The 16,507-nt window shown below is 38.9% G+C and overlaps 1 protein-coding gene across 8 annotated transcripts in view; it reads right to left on the bottom strand.

Moving 5' to 3' along the window:
• The window catches only part of dgkh (diacylglycerol kinase, eta), a 48,357-nt gene that overhangs the window by 7,726 nt on the left and 24,124 nt on the right, over nucleotides 1-16,507 (bottom strand). For 6 of the 8 annotated variants that reach the window (XM_046844578.1, XM_046844588.1, XM_046844576.1 and 3 more), the window contains 17 exons: nucleotides 15,591-15,695; nucleotides 14,541-14,673; nucleotides 10,658-10,764; nucleotides 10,220-10,345; nucleotides 9,747-9,849; nucleotides 5,727-5,889; nucleotides 5,508-5,616; nucleotides 5,281-5,420; nucleotides 4,222-4,303; nucleotides 3,492-3,583; nucleotides 3,311-3,410; nucleotides 2,367-2,664; nucleotides 2,000-2,131; nucleotides 1,121-1,255; nucleotides 881-998; nucleotides 427-537; nucleotides 237-333 (listed from right to left, as the gene is read on the bottom strand). In XM_046844578.1, the coding sequence (XP_046700534.1) occupies nucleotides 237-333; nucleotides 427-537; nucleotides 881-998; nucleotides 1,121-1,255; nucleotides 2,000-2,131; nucleotides 2,367-2,664; nucleotides 3,311-3,410; nucleotides 3,492-3,583; nucleotides 4,222-4,303; nucleotides 5,281-5,420; nucleotides 5,508-5,616; nucleotides 5,727-5,889; nucleotides 9,747-9,849; nucleotides 10,220-10,345; nucleotides 10,658-10,764; nucleotides 14,541-14,673; nucleotides 15,591-15,695 (2,151 nt within the window). Of the gene's footprint in view, nucleotides 1-236; nucleotides 334-426; nucleotides 538-880; nucleotides 999-1,120; nucleotides 1,256-1,999; nucleotides 2,132-2,366; nucleotides 2,665-3,310; nucleotides 3,411-3,491; nucleotides 3,584-4,221; nucleotides 4,304-5,280; nucleotides 5,421-5,507; nucleotides 5,617-5,726; nucleotides 5,890-9,746; nucleotides 9,850-10,219; nucleotides 10,346-10,657; nucleotides 10,765-14,540; nucleotides 14,674-15,590; nucleotides 15,696-15,895; nucleotides 16,122-16,507 lie in introns of those variants that run through there. The other 2 variants (XM_046844587.1, XM_046844577.1) reach the window with 2 other exon arrangements.

Below are 16,507 nucleotides of genomic sequence, written 5' to 3'. Positions count from 1 at the left end.
GAACCTGAGTGTTTGCTTCCTACTGATTCACTTCCAAATACAAAACCAAATTTGATCCAATAAAGGCGACATAACCAAAGAAAATAAGATACAGTGCAATCATTCGTTATTCAACTTTTACATATAGTGTATGTAAATTAATTAATATGTGCAGTGCATATGTCATTTCTGATGTGAATAGTTATTAGTTAGTAATTAAAGGCTTGCACAATGCTGACTCTATCTGGCCTTCTTACCTCTAACTGAACTTTTTGCTCCAGGTTCTTGTAAGTTCTCTGCAGTAGCTCCTTAGTGCCTAAGACTCCGTACCACATCATATTTTTGGTGCGACTCCTACCACAGAGGGACAAAGGAATAGTTAAAACACATGATGCATATCATATGACAGTTGATATGAAATAGCCAGAGAGGAGAAAGAGCTTTGACCTGCATTTCTCCGGATGTTCCTCTCGCTTGTTGTTAAACTCCAGCGAGATCTTGGCATCCAAACCGATCCCAAAGTAATTGTTCATGACACACTTCTCCATATAGCCCTCTCTACAAGTGTTATATAAGCATACATAGAAATATAGTATATAAGCATTTATATTTGGCTCAAAACATTTTGGCAAAAATTAAAAAATACCTTTATACCTAATTTTCTTTCACATATTTAAAAATATGAGGAAAATATATCAAATCGTTAGTTGGAAGTAAATAAAAAACTGTTAGGAATAAATATAACTGAAACGTCCAAATCCGATTTTGTGATTTAGAATCTCCTGGAAGACAATGATGTCTTTTTATTCTAAGATATAAATATGAACTGACACACTGTGTGTGTGTGTGTGTGTGTGTGTGTGTGTGTGTGTGTGTGTGTGTGTGTATCAGAGGATCTTACAATGAATCTGGGTCAGGGTCAATGAAAGGTGTGGCTCCAAATGGGTCAATGTTGGCAAGTAACATCTTGCTGATGATTGAGCTTCCAGCTATAGAGGCAGCAAGGCCAGCACGCAGGCCTGGACACACCGGCAGATTAGATTGGTTTTATTAGCAAACAATTACTGCAATGGTGCTTTTAATAAATATTTAATTCGTTTCATCTTTCCTGGGTTATTATTTTGTATCAGTGCAATAATACCTGGACAGATGATGCGAGTGTTGAGGACAGGAAGGTTTTCTTTACTTGTGGTGAAGGGAGGAATCGAGAAAGAGCCACAGGACTGTGTGCTGCGACTCACACGTCTCTCGGTAGGGGAACAGGGTGACTTCGCTGCTATACGGGTCAAAGAAAAATGACATATTCTTAAGAGAATCAAATAAGAATCTTCTCTGTCTCTGTGATGGCTATTACATGATAAAAACAAGAAGATACAAAACATATCAAAGAATAAATTCTACAGTTGGATGGAAAAGCAGTGGTGGGGTGCAGGTATTGGAAGCTATTAAAAAGGTGATGGGGTAACCTACAAATTTCACCTACGTATACATGGTGTAGCTAATAAAGCTGCAAATGAGTGTAGCTACAAGGCATTTGTACCTTATAAAGTGACCATTGACTGTAAGAGAATACGTCTGAGAAAGAGTGAAGGCAGGGTTATCAGGTTGGTATCCTTTTTTTTTTCTTCCATAATACACTTATTTTGATCAGATTCTTATCTTTCAGATCTTTCATCTATCATGGATGAGTGGGTCTGTCTAGCACACAATCACAGTGGGATTTTATTGTATAACCTTCAAGGCTTATAATGATATCGAAATCAAATTATATATCATAATTTACCACATATTTCAGCATTCATTTTTTTATTATGCAAGGGCACAATTCTATTATTAGTATGATTATTATGATTATTATTATTAATATTATGTTCATTTCTTGCTGTAAACTCTAGAGGGCACTATCATCAATCAGAAGCAACAAGACAATCTTGAATGTATTGCATTTAACTACCCATTCTGTAACTGCATGCAATCCAACACTCATAAAACTTATTTCATGACTGCAGTTTGAACTCACAGGGCAGACTCTCCAGTTCTTTAGTGTCCTCATCCTTCTCATTATCCTTGTTTTCCTCCTCCATGTCCTTTTTGACATCTGTAGGAGACTGCAGGTCCTGTTCATCTGTATGAGCATTCTGTTCATCCACCACTATGAAACAAAAACAGAGAGAAAGACAGACATAGATGCTCTAAGTTCTTGGTAAATGTAAGTGTTTACACCAAGTGAGCTAGACCGTTCCTAAAAGGAAGAGCCACTATGCTATAATAAGAAATACAAATCAGAAAAGGAAGATACTGCACATCCACAAGTGCTTGCTACAAAGGCAGTGTATTAGCAAATTCTAATCAACACACTATAATCATCTCTGTCCTGTTATTATTACTTTTCTCAGCCTGCTCGATGATCTGCCTGACAGCTTTCTTCAGGCTGTTGGCACGCAGCATGAGCTGCTCACGTGGCCTGAAAAGCTTGTGTGGAGAGTCCTTCTCCGTTGCGTTCTCCTCCATTTTTTCCTTCAGCTCCGTCAGTGACTCCTCGCTGAGATCCTCCTCCTCCAACTCCTCTTCCTCCAGCTCCTCTTCTACTATAGGTGGAGTGGTGAGAGGTGGAGGACTCATCGCCTGAGCCTCTGTGTTCAGGGTCTGAAGGAGTGAATCCAACTTCTCATTCAGGACTGCACACTGCACAGAGAGAAAACAAGGGTCAGTATTCACCTTTACTTTGAAACAAGAAGAGCTTGCATCAAAATGTGCTGAAAGTCATCCTTTCACATAAGATTTGGAACAAGCTTGAAAAAAACAATCACTAAAATGGAAACTGCAAATCAATTTTCACCATTCCAAGGTGAAGACTATCTAATAAAGAAATAGACAGAGTATGTATATATATATATATATATATATATATATATATATATATATATATATATATATATATATATATATATATATATATATATATATATATATATATATATATATATGTATATATATATATATATATATATATATATATATATATATATATATATATGTATATATATATATATATACACTAAAGCATAGGGATCTGTTCATAAAAGTAAGCCATAACAGGGAGTAACACACTGTAACGAATGCCTTATTATTATATTATATTATGTTAACTATTAAGATAGTATTATTCTCTATAAAGCACTCTTCCACCACAGCAGGCATTCTGTTAACTGTAAACAACATACAAAAAAAATGATTTATGGGTACAGAACATTTATTATTATGACTACTAGTTTAAAACCTGCCAAGCTAAACTAAACCAAATGGGAAACACGGTGTAGTGCAATCTTACTTTCACAGCCATGCTTTCAGCTTCCTCTGTGTTTTCACCGCTCTTTTCATAGGACTTCCCAACTTTGGCAACAAAGTCCTTCACTGTTTCACACAGGATCCTGACGGTGAAAGGAGAAGGACATTTTTCGGCTAGCTAAGGCGGTGAATTTTTGCGAACAGTACTGGAGCGGTCGACTTACTTTGCTGAGGATATGACCACAGAATGCTGATCTGAGTTGAGGATTTTTGTGAGATGAGCAGCAACTGAATCCTCATACTCTGATATCTGAAACTAAAGCCACACAGCAACAGTTAACAGCAACAGTTAAGTTCCTCAAGACTCTAGGTTCTGATTTAGGAAAATCCAAAATAAATCATGTGTGTGCAATGTAAAAACGACCTGCAAGTTCATTTGGTAAACGTGTTGTAGTTTACAAATAATAATGTTTTACTGTGTTTGAGTGCAAAAAGTAAACTGGAGCATACAGTATGCAGTATTGTGTATTAGTTCTAATGTGTTCAAACTGTAATTATGCAGACTTGTGTTCTGGTTATAAAGTTAATTTAAATAAAACATTTTTTTAAGTGTTAATATTAGATATTAAAGTTACCATATCTAAAAATGTCATTATTATTTTGAGATCTAGTAATATATTTGGATCAATTTGGATAATTGATAACTTTCAGGGTTATTGGCATTGAGCATACCTTGCATTTTGCACTTTTACGTAATTGGATATTTTTCACTTGAAAGACATTCCTCTATAAACCATGTCATGAAATCAGTAAATTGTTCTGGTGTTTATGAGTTTCTGCATGTTACTGTACACACAGAACAGTATTAATAAATCAGAGCTCTTTATCACTGCTCAATCCCAACCTATAAAAGATTTGTTTGTGGATGTTTGCTTGTGTAGGGGTTGTGTGTACCTGGCAGTCTTCTGCCTCCTCAGGCGTGGCAGGACAGCTGTGTTTGGGAGGTATTTTAATCTCATACGTCATTATACTCCACCTGTGAAAAGCAGAGAGCAGGTGTGGGCTACCGAAAAATGCACATGTAACAGAGACTCTATGTTGAGTCAGCTGAGCATCATATTTTGACTCAAATGACTTACAATGCAAGTATTTCATTTGACTTTGCAACATAGAATCTGTTAATACATAACACTTAACTATTTGAAAAGTACTGTGTGCCAAAAAATAACATTGTTGCCCAAAAATGTGGTTATAGTAATAAACTATTCAAGGTGTGCTGAAAGGCTTTTTTTTCTAATTTACATTAGTATTTGTAACTTTATTGCCTTGGTTTTCATTCTGTTATTACGATGTTCTTTTTATATATACAATATTATATTGGAAAAATAAATGTACCTCAATTTACTGTCTGGATACATACAAAAGAAATGGGTTTTAAAAAAAGCCATGAAAAAAGTCTGGTCAAAATAAGGCATCGTATGACCGGTCAAAATATGTTATTAGATTGATATAAATACTATTTATTTACAAATTAGATTATTATCAACACATTACTAAGTTTGGTAACTGCAGACTGATTTTAAACCTTTTTTTCTTTTAATTATTAATATTTTGAATATACAGTACCAGATAGTGAAAGAACAACATTTATGTTTCTATAAGTTTTATTTCTGCAATATTCATCGTTCAGGACACATGCAGTTGGCCAACCACATCTTTTCGAACTGCTGCTCATGCTGTGTCCCAGCAGCATAATATACTCTGACAAAAACCCTATCTGCCCTCCTCTGCATACATGTGCTTTCAGATGCCCTTGACAGGTTAGAGCCAGCTTCCATTGGCCCCCACCACAAATAGCTGTGGCATTGTCAGTATTTGAATTTGCTGCCACCTATAGAATGCTGAGATCAATTAAAATGTACTGTATATGTTCTTAACGTAGCACAAACTTGTGACTCTAATACTTTGAGAAATGTTCAGGGTTTGCTGTTTGGTGAAGAAAGGTGTTTGTACCTATCCAGCATTTTGGTGCTGGCCCTCTCCAGTTTCTCCAGTATCTGAGGGAGCTGCGTGTCATCATCGCACGACGGCCCCCAACCGAGCACACGCGCCAGGTCATTTCCCGTGCCTAGAGGCAACACACCCAACTGACACTGGCAACAAGAGTAAACATATTAAGTCATCTCATTTCACAGCCTTTTATTGATTTATCAATAATCTATTTAAGAGCAAACACATACCTGTTTGTGAAGACTAAGTTTATCAATTTCAGACAGGACCCAGCCAACACTTCCATCTCCGCCACACACAAGGATTCGGAAGTTATCAAACTTCTGAAATAAGCGCAGCCTGAAAAGCATCACATCGTTGATGTCCAGAACATGACTTTCATAATCAACAACAGCTGGAAAAAATCCCATATCTTGCTGTTTACAGTCCTGGGTTACAGCGTGACTCACCCTAAATGAGGTCCACCATTGATTAGGTCAAAGACCTGAGCGGGGTTGAGTAGCTGTTTAAAGCGACGCAGAAATTTCACTCCTTGGTTGTCTCCGCTTTTGGAATTAACGAAGACAAGAAGTGGGCTGGCACACGATGGGGGACAGGTGGCTTTCCAAAAGCCTGTCCGGAAACAGAATAGAAATACTCAGCGAAGTAGTTTCACGAGTATGAATCACCGAAGAAAAATCTTTAGGCATGCTTTTATTCCTCGAGAAAGGCTAATGACTAACAACCTACTTAAAAACAAGAAATGTTTGAGTTACATTGATTTGTAGTAAGCGTATTTGCTTTCTTCCACTGAGGGATAAAGGCAGAACATAAAAATAATCGAAATGGTTTAGACATAAAAAAAAAGGGTTTGTTGTACTGGTTGTCACGGTGTATCGCCACACCATAGAACAGCATCAGCAGTATTACAGACCACCTTGTCACCCATACCATGGCCTCTTTACTCTCCTGCCAGATGGTAGAAAGTAAAGGAGCCTTTGTGTCAACACCAGAAGATTTCACAACTGTTTCTTTTCTGAGGTGGTGGTAGAAGTCAACACCCTGCTGCCCCCCAAATCTCACCTGGGCTAACACCTAACCCAGTATGACTAAATTCCACTGGACACAACAACATTAGACACTTTATGTAACACTAAACACATTGCTGCTGTCAGCAAATGTTCCATGAGTGTGTATTGTCTGTGTTTTTTATTGTTCTGTATAAGTTCAGTGAATTTAATGACCCTCACTCATCCTACAATGTTGTGTATTTGTCTTTTTCGTACTCTTACACGCTTGTCCACATTCCGTTCCAATGTATACAGCCTATATAAGAGGAATGACAATAAAATCCCACCTGGCTTGGCTTCAATATTTACAGACATGGTTCACTGCAAAATGGATTTATGTGTCAATATTAATGTTGTACAAATGAAATACACTTAAATATTCATAAAGCTTTATTCCGATAAGTGCCCAAGCTTATTCTAGGACATTTTCCATGATGAATCTCGTATATTTTCACTGAGAATGTTATGACAGCTGACCCGGTGCTCGGTGTACTTCTGATGTGTCAGAGCAGCATAGCGGTGATCCAGTAACATGGCCAAGATCGAAAACAAGCTCGTCCTGAATTACAGCAAGGAAAAAATTAATAAATACTTCTGTCATTACAGCATCTTGACATTGTCATAAATATTCATAAAAGTCTTGTAAGCTATAATAAGGAACATACTTTAGGGTCAGCCAAATGCCTGCTGTTATAAACCAGATCTTCGTGTTAATGTTAGCGCAGGAGACACTGCAGAGCCCCTTTTGTGAAAGTGACCTTTATTTAACTTTCCAACCGAACTAGAAAGCTAACTTACATGGTGTTCTAAAGTAAGTCAGTCCAGTAAGTGTAATGACAAAAACACCTCAGGTCTTACTGTATGTTAATATCAACAATAGTGAAAAAGATTCAGAATACGCCTTTGCAGCTATGTAGATTTGTGTCAACTGTCATTAAGATTTAAGTAGGTGTCATGTAGCTCAATAAACACTACCCTTAAGTAAAGTAAACCAATATCTTTTCTCCCACCTCTAGCAGTCACAACATGCAGACACCCACTTAGTAAGACTAATGGCTCGATTTTAAAATGTCAAGCCTGAATCGGAACAATAAAATGTAACATCTGTGCATGTCAAAGACTTTGTACGAGGCAGGTGAGAAAAAAAAACAATCAACAATGAACTGAGAGCAAACTGGAACAATCCTGATACTCCCAATTCTTCTGTCTATGAGTATCCCATAGTAGCATATTGATCTTTAAATGGATGTTTTATAAGAACTTTTTTTTATAAGACTACAGGTTTTCCCTGTGTGTGTGTGTGTGTGTGTGTGTGTGTGTCTGTGTGTAAAACAGGGCTAAGTGAGCATCCCCAAAGCATCAGACTGTTTCAGAGAGGAGTGGGTCACGTGCTGGCAGCATGTGCACGGAGCACTGTGGAAACACTGCAGCCCACACAGGCAATAACCCACCATATTTATGAGAGACTTCATGCGCCTGATTTACATCAACATCTCCATGCGCATGAGTGCTTGTGGAAACATTAATATTAGATGTGCATCCACATCGAACATATGTTTTATCTCGCTCTTCTCCTACATCGTCCTCCTATTCGTTTTTTCCTTTCTTGTATCACCCTCAGTTTTCCTACCGTCTCTCGCTTTCTTTTTTCTTGATTTTTCCTCGCTTTTTCTAGTTTCAGCTGGAGACTGAGTCACGAAGCTTGTACAGTCGTGGCCAATTAACATGCCACTCTTCGACACACTACTCTCTTAGGTTTGAGGCGGAAATCCCTTGCATGTGACGGATTGAAGGTACTCAGATTTGTACAGTAAATAATGAATTTAATGCTGCATTTAACTAAAATGCAAAACTTGTAATAGCTGAAAAACAAACAAACAAGAAAAACACTCCTTCACTTCTGAATTCCTACTAAATGACTTCTATCTTTCTTTTTCTCCTCTTTCAGCTCAGAAGTATACAATCCCACACAAAGCACTTTTTCTCATTGTGAACGGTGGCACCTTTTTCTCTCTTTCTTTTTCTCTCTCTCTATATATCATTCTATATCTCTCTTTCTCTTATTCTTTTACTAATGAATTCCCTTTCTTTTTGCTCCCATTCTTTGCATTCTGTCACTTTTTCACCGTATTACACCGTATGTCGCAGTATTTCTCTCCTACTTTCTCGCTATTATTTTTTTTCTGTTCCTTTCGCATTCTCACTCTCCTATCTTTATTTCTTTTGGCTTTCCTGTTTTCTTTCCCTGCACCCATCCTTCCACCTCCCATTTCGGGTACAAATACAGAGTGCATGCTCGCAAATACAGAGTATTTTCTTTCTAAAAGCAAATCTAGTTTCATTTGCATTTGTGTTTGGCTGCCAACTTACATTTTGTTCTGATACACACTACTCAATTTAAAAATAATAAAAAGGTAAGCTCTTTCTATTATGGGATTTGAGGCCTGATCAATAGAGGATGTCCTCAAATATCAGGGCACACACACACACACACACACACACACACACACACACACACACACACACACACACATGCACACACACACGCTAACACGGAAAACACAGAAGGTAACCTCCCAGCATGCCATGCAGCTCTATTAATAGACCTTTGGACTACTACTACTATTCTAAGTAGCACTTTATTTAGCCATCAATAATGACGAGCATGCAATTTCCTGAAAAACACACCTCCAGGAGCACTAAGATAGTTGGTTGGGTAAACAGTGCAGCAATGAAGCCTCTGCATCAGGTTAGTAATGTATCAAAGAGAGAGAGAGAGAGAGAGAGAGAGAGAGAGAGAGAGAGAGAGAGACATCTTGAACTTTCATCTAGAACTTTCCGAGCTCATGGCCTATCATAGCTTATTATGACTACATAAACAAAAGCCAGTTTCCTTGCAAGAGAAGTGACTTTCCATGTTGCACGGACACAAAAGCGCTCACTCGAGGAGAGAATGGAAACAACGTAAAGAGATATCACAACACACTATGCTACTGTGTCTTAGATGACCGAGAGAACACATCCTCCACATCCCTGATCTAATCACAACAGATCAGAAGGCCAAGGAAAGGGGTATTATTCTTTCTGCTCTAAGAGGGATTAGCAGCCGAATGAGCTCCCACTACTCCAAAAAAAAACAAAACACACACACAAACAAATGCACAAGCATACTCAATCAAACCCATCAACGTGCAGTAATCGTCTGCAATCACTGTCAATCAGACTTCAGGTTACAGTGAAGAAGACTGACCTTTTTTCTGCTTCTACTTTTCCTTTTTCATCTGCTACATGAACGTTTTGTTTTTATTTTCCCTGTCATTCAGGATACGCAAAAAAATAAACTGATCTGCATATGCGAGCTTAAGGAAACATCTTCGAAATGGTTAAAAGCCGAAAATAAACTTTTCATTAAGAACCTACCATCCGAGTCAATACTGTTGAGGGCAGTAGGGGGGATGATGGACACTTTGCACTGGCCTAGAGGACACTTGCGGGGATAGATGTCCATGCAGGCTGTGTGTACCTGTTCAGACAGAAACACATTCTGAGTTTCAGGAACACAGTCACTACAGGGGCGAATCCATATGCTCAGAAGGATCAAGCAATTAATAAAGAACAATTCGGTTGTCCAGCTTTAATAATCAGGGTTCTTCAATCTTATCTTCAAAGGGCCAATGTGGCTCCAGGCTTTCATTACAGCTAAATTGGAAGCATATTTGATCACTGATTGGAGATTAAGGTGAACTGAGGGTAGACAGGTATGGCTCCTGCTTGGTTGCAGGGAAAAAAAAGCCTACAGCCACACTGGACCTTTGTGGATAAGATTAATGACTTTTGATTAAATTGAAACCATACACTTTGCAGTGGTCATTTTAAGAATATTAAGACCTTACCATAGCTTTGCACCACAGACAGCGCCAGTCTTGCAAGCGCAGCACGCTACCACACGTTTTGTCACACACAGCACATTTGGCACTGACTGGAAGGTTGCCCTCTAGCCACTGATGTGGCATTGCAATCTATAGAACAAAAAAAACACTCGATGTCTAAATGTCCCTTTCCTCTTAATCTTTTTATAGCACTGTTGTCTCTCTTTTGGCTTTTCTGAGTTTCTATTTCTTCCCTCATATTTCAACCACTGCTTCAATCTCTCTTTCTCTTCCCCAAAATTATGAATACCTTGGGCTGACTCATTTCTTTTTCTCACTCTCAAACCCTTTTGTTGTTGCATTTACTTCCTCTGCCTATATTCTTTATATTTCTTCTTTTTTTCAAACTAATCTAGATTAGAAATGCAACAAAATGCCACGATTACAAGCATTAAAACTCACCCCATCTTCGTCCTCAATTATGTCTCTCCCAATAGATGCCAGCGTGGTCCATTTACAGTTGTTAGTTGCCCTGACGGCGCACCTTTTGTGGGCTTTAAATTTACACACTGCAAAGAAAGAAGAAAACAAAAACAATTATGAGTTTGTTAAGCAGAAAGGCTGTAGGTTCAGTGTGTGTTCAGACACTTGATATCATTTCTTTTCAAGAACATATTCTTAACAATCCTAATAATCCAAAATAGGCCAAACTGAACAAATATCAACTTAAAATCTAAGGCTTCATATGAACTTCTTTCAGGCGATGCAGCACAAATACAATGCAAACGCATAATGTGGCTGAAATTACATTGAGTTTACTACAATCACTTACACTGTGTGAGGCACGAAACACAATTTAAAAGCTGGTGTATCGTGATAGTGAACCCCACAGCTATAAAAAAGCACATGACTAAGGAGGAACTGGTCGTTATTGAGGATATTACACCAAAAGGAATATGTAATCAGTCACAATTTCCATTTCTCAGCCATTATTTTTTGCAGGTTTCACACTTTTTCAGAGAGTTCCACCTCAAAAGAATGACTTTCACAGTGACGTACTGTACTGTATCATGCTTAAATTGCAGGTTTATGCTTGGTTACGCCTGTAAACAGGTGCAAGCAGCTAAGTATCAGACCCTGAGCTGCTTTTGCCTTATCAGTCCACCAAACTCCTTCCAAAATAACATAACAATGGGCAATTCTTATGGGCAATTTGAATAATTTGAATGGACCACCTAGGAAATGGAAATAAGGGCTTGAAAACTTTTTTTTTGTAAACACAAGTCGCCAACATTAAACTTTATCTTTTGTACTTAAGTTGCCAACTCTGAATGAGGCCCGATAAGAGTAAATTGAGTCAACAGATCAACTTCCACGCACACACACACACACACACACACACACACACACACACACACACACGCTGTTCCATTGCCCACGCCACTTGTGTGGGTGAGGAGTAATAAGCTAATGGCTGCCAACTCTCTGATTTCCTCCACTAAATTGCATTGCAGCTTTAATCAGATTAGAAATGTTCATCTGGCTGGGTTCACGTTGAGAAATAAGTTCATTGATTGGCTTTTTTAACAACTGTTTGCTTGCTTCAGCCAAATGCAGCTAAAGTGTACAGTAAGCTTTTTTTTTTCTCCAAAACACCTCCTAGATACATGTACTGATTACTGACCAGCATAATGTGAAGATGCACAACCATTAATCTCCTGCTGCTGGTTTCCGTTTTAAAGCCTGGCTAACGAAGCAAAATGCCATAGAGACTATGAATCTAGAACCCGTACACCCACACTGAATGCGACATGCAAATACTGAGACGGTGCTGGTGTGTACAGATTCACACACTGAGGTTCAGGGAAATCTTTAGAAAACGGGACACGGTATTGTGAAACATGCTGATTTCACTCTCTACTTCACTCTCTCTTAATAATAAATGAGGAGGCATATCTAGTCTCTGTGTCTCAGAAAGCCCTTTCTTACAAAAGCCACATTCACAATAAGCAATCGCCTCATTTCCCTAAAGCGCTACACTTCAGCTGCAATCTGAGCTGATCCTCTCCCCAAACATTCCCTCCATGGCTCTGAAAACAAGGCTCAAATCAATAAGGCTAATGTCATTCTCGGAGCTGTTAGCAAACCATTTGCGGAACACTTGGTAATGTTGAGCGATTTCGAGACTGTATACGACGCACAGCTAATGGACAGGATGTCTCTGTCAAATTAGGCAGTGAGAAATATCGAGTAAGCTCCTCTTTTGTTGGTGCCCATGTCGCACATCAATCCTTATTGATTTTCTGGTGCAGGAAATCAAAGAAATATATGATTGCTCCAAACTCAGAAGCTCTCCAGCTACTCTAGACGGTTGCCTTTCTGAGTTGGCTTCAACACTTAATTGCTTACGTTTCTTCAGGTCACTAAGATCAAGGGCAAAACACTTAAATGCAATCATTTGAATTTATTTTCAAGCATTACACAAAAAAAAAAAAAAAAATTACCAGTCCTACGCTGGGCAGCAGTATATAGGCTGATGCTGGGCTGAAACATGGGTTTGGTATTCGAGTAGCTTTGATTTGTTTGTAAATTTTACACTATTAACGTGTTCACTTGGGCACAACTTATCTTATTGTGCCTTTGGCATAGAGTTTCAACCAAAGTTTAACACCAAGTTCAATTTTATACAGTCAGTAACTATGATGATATCATTCTCATTGGATGAGTATTAGCTGTCAGCTAATGCCTAGTCTCAGACTCAAACCCTAACAGAGACACTGGGTATCATTTATACTCCTTTCTGGCCATAAGCTTCAGGATCATAAAAGTTTGATCTGATTTGCTGTCTGTACATTTAAATGCACACTTTTTATTATATACATGTGCCTTTTTCTGTGAAAAAAAGAAACAAAGATTCGTACACCACCACACTATAAGCTTTTGGGAGTGAGATATAATTGTAGTACCTGGCAAATGGACTGGCAAAGGTCAGGGGTTAGTTATTTGCCATGTCACCCAATGCCTCTTTTATGTGGTTCTTACTGTAGTTAGGCTTAGTGAAAAAACATCCCAAAGCCTCTAACAAATAGCAGTCTGACTTTTTAGGAAAACATTTTTTTGGGATATTATAGAAAAATACTTCTCCAACTGCGCATAAAAAAATCACCCAAACCACCATGACTTAGTAAACCACCAGAACCCGCAATGAACGGCAAGTTTCTTCCAACAACTCTAGTTTGTGATTCTGTTAACCAGAAAAAGATAAACAAAAATATGATAATCTGCTCATTGTAAAGTAAAGAGACTAAAATAGCTCTGACTGCACTCTTTATACATTTCTATTTATCTTTATTCAAAGAAAAATTTTTTAAATGTGCCTTAATTATCACCTCGTGGCCCAATAATGAAACATGAAAATGAAGATTTCAGATCGATTAATTCTGATCATTTAGCAAAGCAACTTTATGAATTTTCTCAAATGGTGTATAAAAGGCACCATAAAAGTCTAACATTTCTCTTAAAGAGGTCTTCTTCCACAAACACTGAGATAGTGATGGAAAATAGTTCACAACGCTGAATTCAACAGCCGTGGAAACCTTGTAAATTCCCCGTAATAACCAGTCTGCACATTCGTGTGCTTCGGAAATGGGATTAAAGTTTAATGTTTAACTATCTATAAAGCAAAAATCGAATTGTTGCAGCAATAACTCTGCAGAGGACGAGGGAAAATAAAACTCCAGCTCTGAAATGAAATCAAGCTGATTATCGGTCACAAGGTGTTCACAAAAGTGTGAAGCTATTTTTACTTCCTGTTTTTTTTGTGAGATCCAGTGACGTGCAGAGGTGTTTAATGAGCACCATCTGCATGTCTCCGAGCCTAATTAGCACTATCTTTCCACATGATTTCAGGCCATTAACATGCATGAGACTTGAAAGAATATTTTTAGTATTTTAACCTTGCAGGACCTTATCCTTATCATGTATCAAGGTCATGCATACATGCTGTATGACCATAATCTCTCCTTCTCATACACACACACACACACACACACACACACACACACACACACACAGAGAAAACAGTGTTAATGATTATCCTCTTTATGCTGGAAGAGCTCTGCATGCTCATCCTTGCTGTGGAAAATCATTTGTGGATATGCAACTGCAGATACGCACTGATACAAAAAAAAGAAAAGCTCACATTTCTCAGGAGGGATATCGAGCACAAAATACGCAGATGGAAAGAATAAAAAAACATGGCATCTGTGATTAAGGAGAGATGCAGAGCTGTGAGAGATTGAAGCAGATATAGAGGAAAATGAAGGCAGACTAAGTGGGCACCTACCTTCACAGGAGAGGCCATGAGAAGTGACCCCTGAGAGGCTGTCGCGGCAGACGTTGCAGAAGGTGGGGCGAGCGTGGGAGCAGGCATACCAGTTGTGCATCCCTGAGAAATGTTCCACATTAAACTGTGCCGTCTAGCAAAAGAAAAAAGTTGGAAACAAATTGGCACACCGGTGGTCCGAGTAAGTAAATACACTTCACTTTTTATTCTGGTTAAGTGCAAATGCAAGCAGCATGCAGGCACACACGCACACGCACACGGACACCCACACACAGCACCCTCAGAAGCTCCTGTACACAGCACAGTTCCATACACATGCTCTACGCACGTTTCACTCGTGTGCCAGTGGTGCTGCTAGAATTTTACACTGATGGAGCAAGTTTTTTTTCCACAGTATTTATTTAAGGTCACTGCTGATTTCTGATGTGATTTCTTCGTGAGAAAGGATGAAGGAACGGATTGTGCCCCACTTGGCAGATGTGTGGGTGCTGAAAGAAGAACATGGGCTCAGGGTGTGGTATTGCAGAGAATTAGGGCTTATGTAATCTCCCCCTCCCACTTATTTCAAAGCAACATTAAAACTTAATATGACGACTAGACGCCATGATCTGTCAACAGGCTGCAAAGTCGAATCATTCCAATTCAAATTAGACAGAATTGTTCATCAGGGTACACTTTTTTTTACTTTATATTGAATCAAATCTTTTCAGGAGTAACGGAGAAGGAGAAAATCCAAGGGAACAAAATGAAAAACAGGCAGCAGAATCACCAGGACTTTGGTATATTCCATGCACTCTTCCACAGGAGAGTAGTGATTTTTTTTGCCAGGTTCAATAAGTTCGAAATTCTAAATTTTTACAAAACTGTATATGGAAACTGACCCTCAGCCAGGCAAAACAAATATCACACAGTGCATGCACAGCATTACATATTACACCACAGAAAGATAGCTTTGTGTGAGTCCGAGTTCAAGACTCCGGTGAGATCGGAGACAAATCGGATAGATGTCAAAATCCGCAACGTATAGCCGCTAGGAGATGAGTGCCTTACCTCGTAATGCTCTCTAGACTGAACCGATTTCAAAGAGCTGATCCAGTCCTCCATCTCTTTTCTGTTCTCTGCACAGAGGATGAGCCTTCTAAACGGAGTAATTACCTGCAAGAAGAGAGAGAGAAAGCGAGAGAGAGCAAGAGAGAGAGAGCGAGAGAGAAAGAGAGAGCGAGAGAGAAAGAGAGGGGAGAGATGCAGGGAGATAAATGTCTCCTGTCTATCCGCCTGGCTGCCTGTCTCAGCTCAGAGTAAAGCAGAGTATGAGTCTCCGCTTCTTAAAGATGAGAGTCGAAATGACCCCCTACCTCCCCCCCGTCCTCCCCTCCCTTGCTCTCGTCTCCTGCTCCGCTAGCCCAGCATGAGCGAGATCCAGGCTGACAGGCAGAGCGCCTCAGAAAATGCTAAAAGCCTGTTTCGTAACAGAGGTAGTCGTCGCAGGAGCAGACATGCCCCGTGCTTGTATCTATTATATGCTTGTGTGCGTGCTTGTATCTATTAATATTATAATAATCTACGGTACTTTTTCACTACTACAGAGCAGAGTGACAAAGGAAAAGTTGTGAGTGTGTCTTGCATGGTAGCTTAGTATCTGTGTGAAAGAAACTGGGAGGAGGTGAAGAAGGAGGAGGAGGAAAAAGAGGAGGTACTGTTTTTAAGTTTTGCCCACAACACCTCTGTCAATATAAGGCGAGCTTCTAGAACGCATCATTCTGCAAGCCAAACACGCTTGTGTCTAGAGCTAATTAACACGTTAGCTGCACATACAGGATTATTCTTAGAACACTGACTACAATCAAACGCTGGAATAGAAATGGAGGTCTTTGGACCAAGTTTACCACAAGCAATGTTCTAGTGACTATTTAGAGACAGGAAGATTTTGAAAACAGCAACAAGGATCTCATCTGAATTAAAAAAAA

This window comes from Silurus meridionalis, chromosome 3 (assembly GCF_014805685.1).
Source record: "Silurus meridionalis isolate SWU-2019-XX chromosome 3, ASM1480568v1, whole genome shotgun sequence".
NCBI lineage: Eukaryota > Metazoa > Chordata > Actinopteri > Siluriformes > Siluridae > Silurus > Silurus meridionalis.
This window is presented reverse-complemented; position numbering and strand designations above follow the sequence as displayed.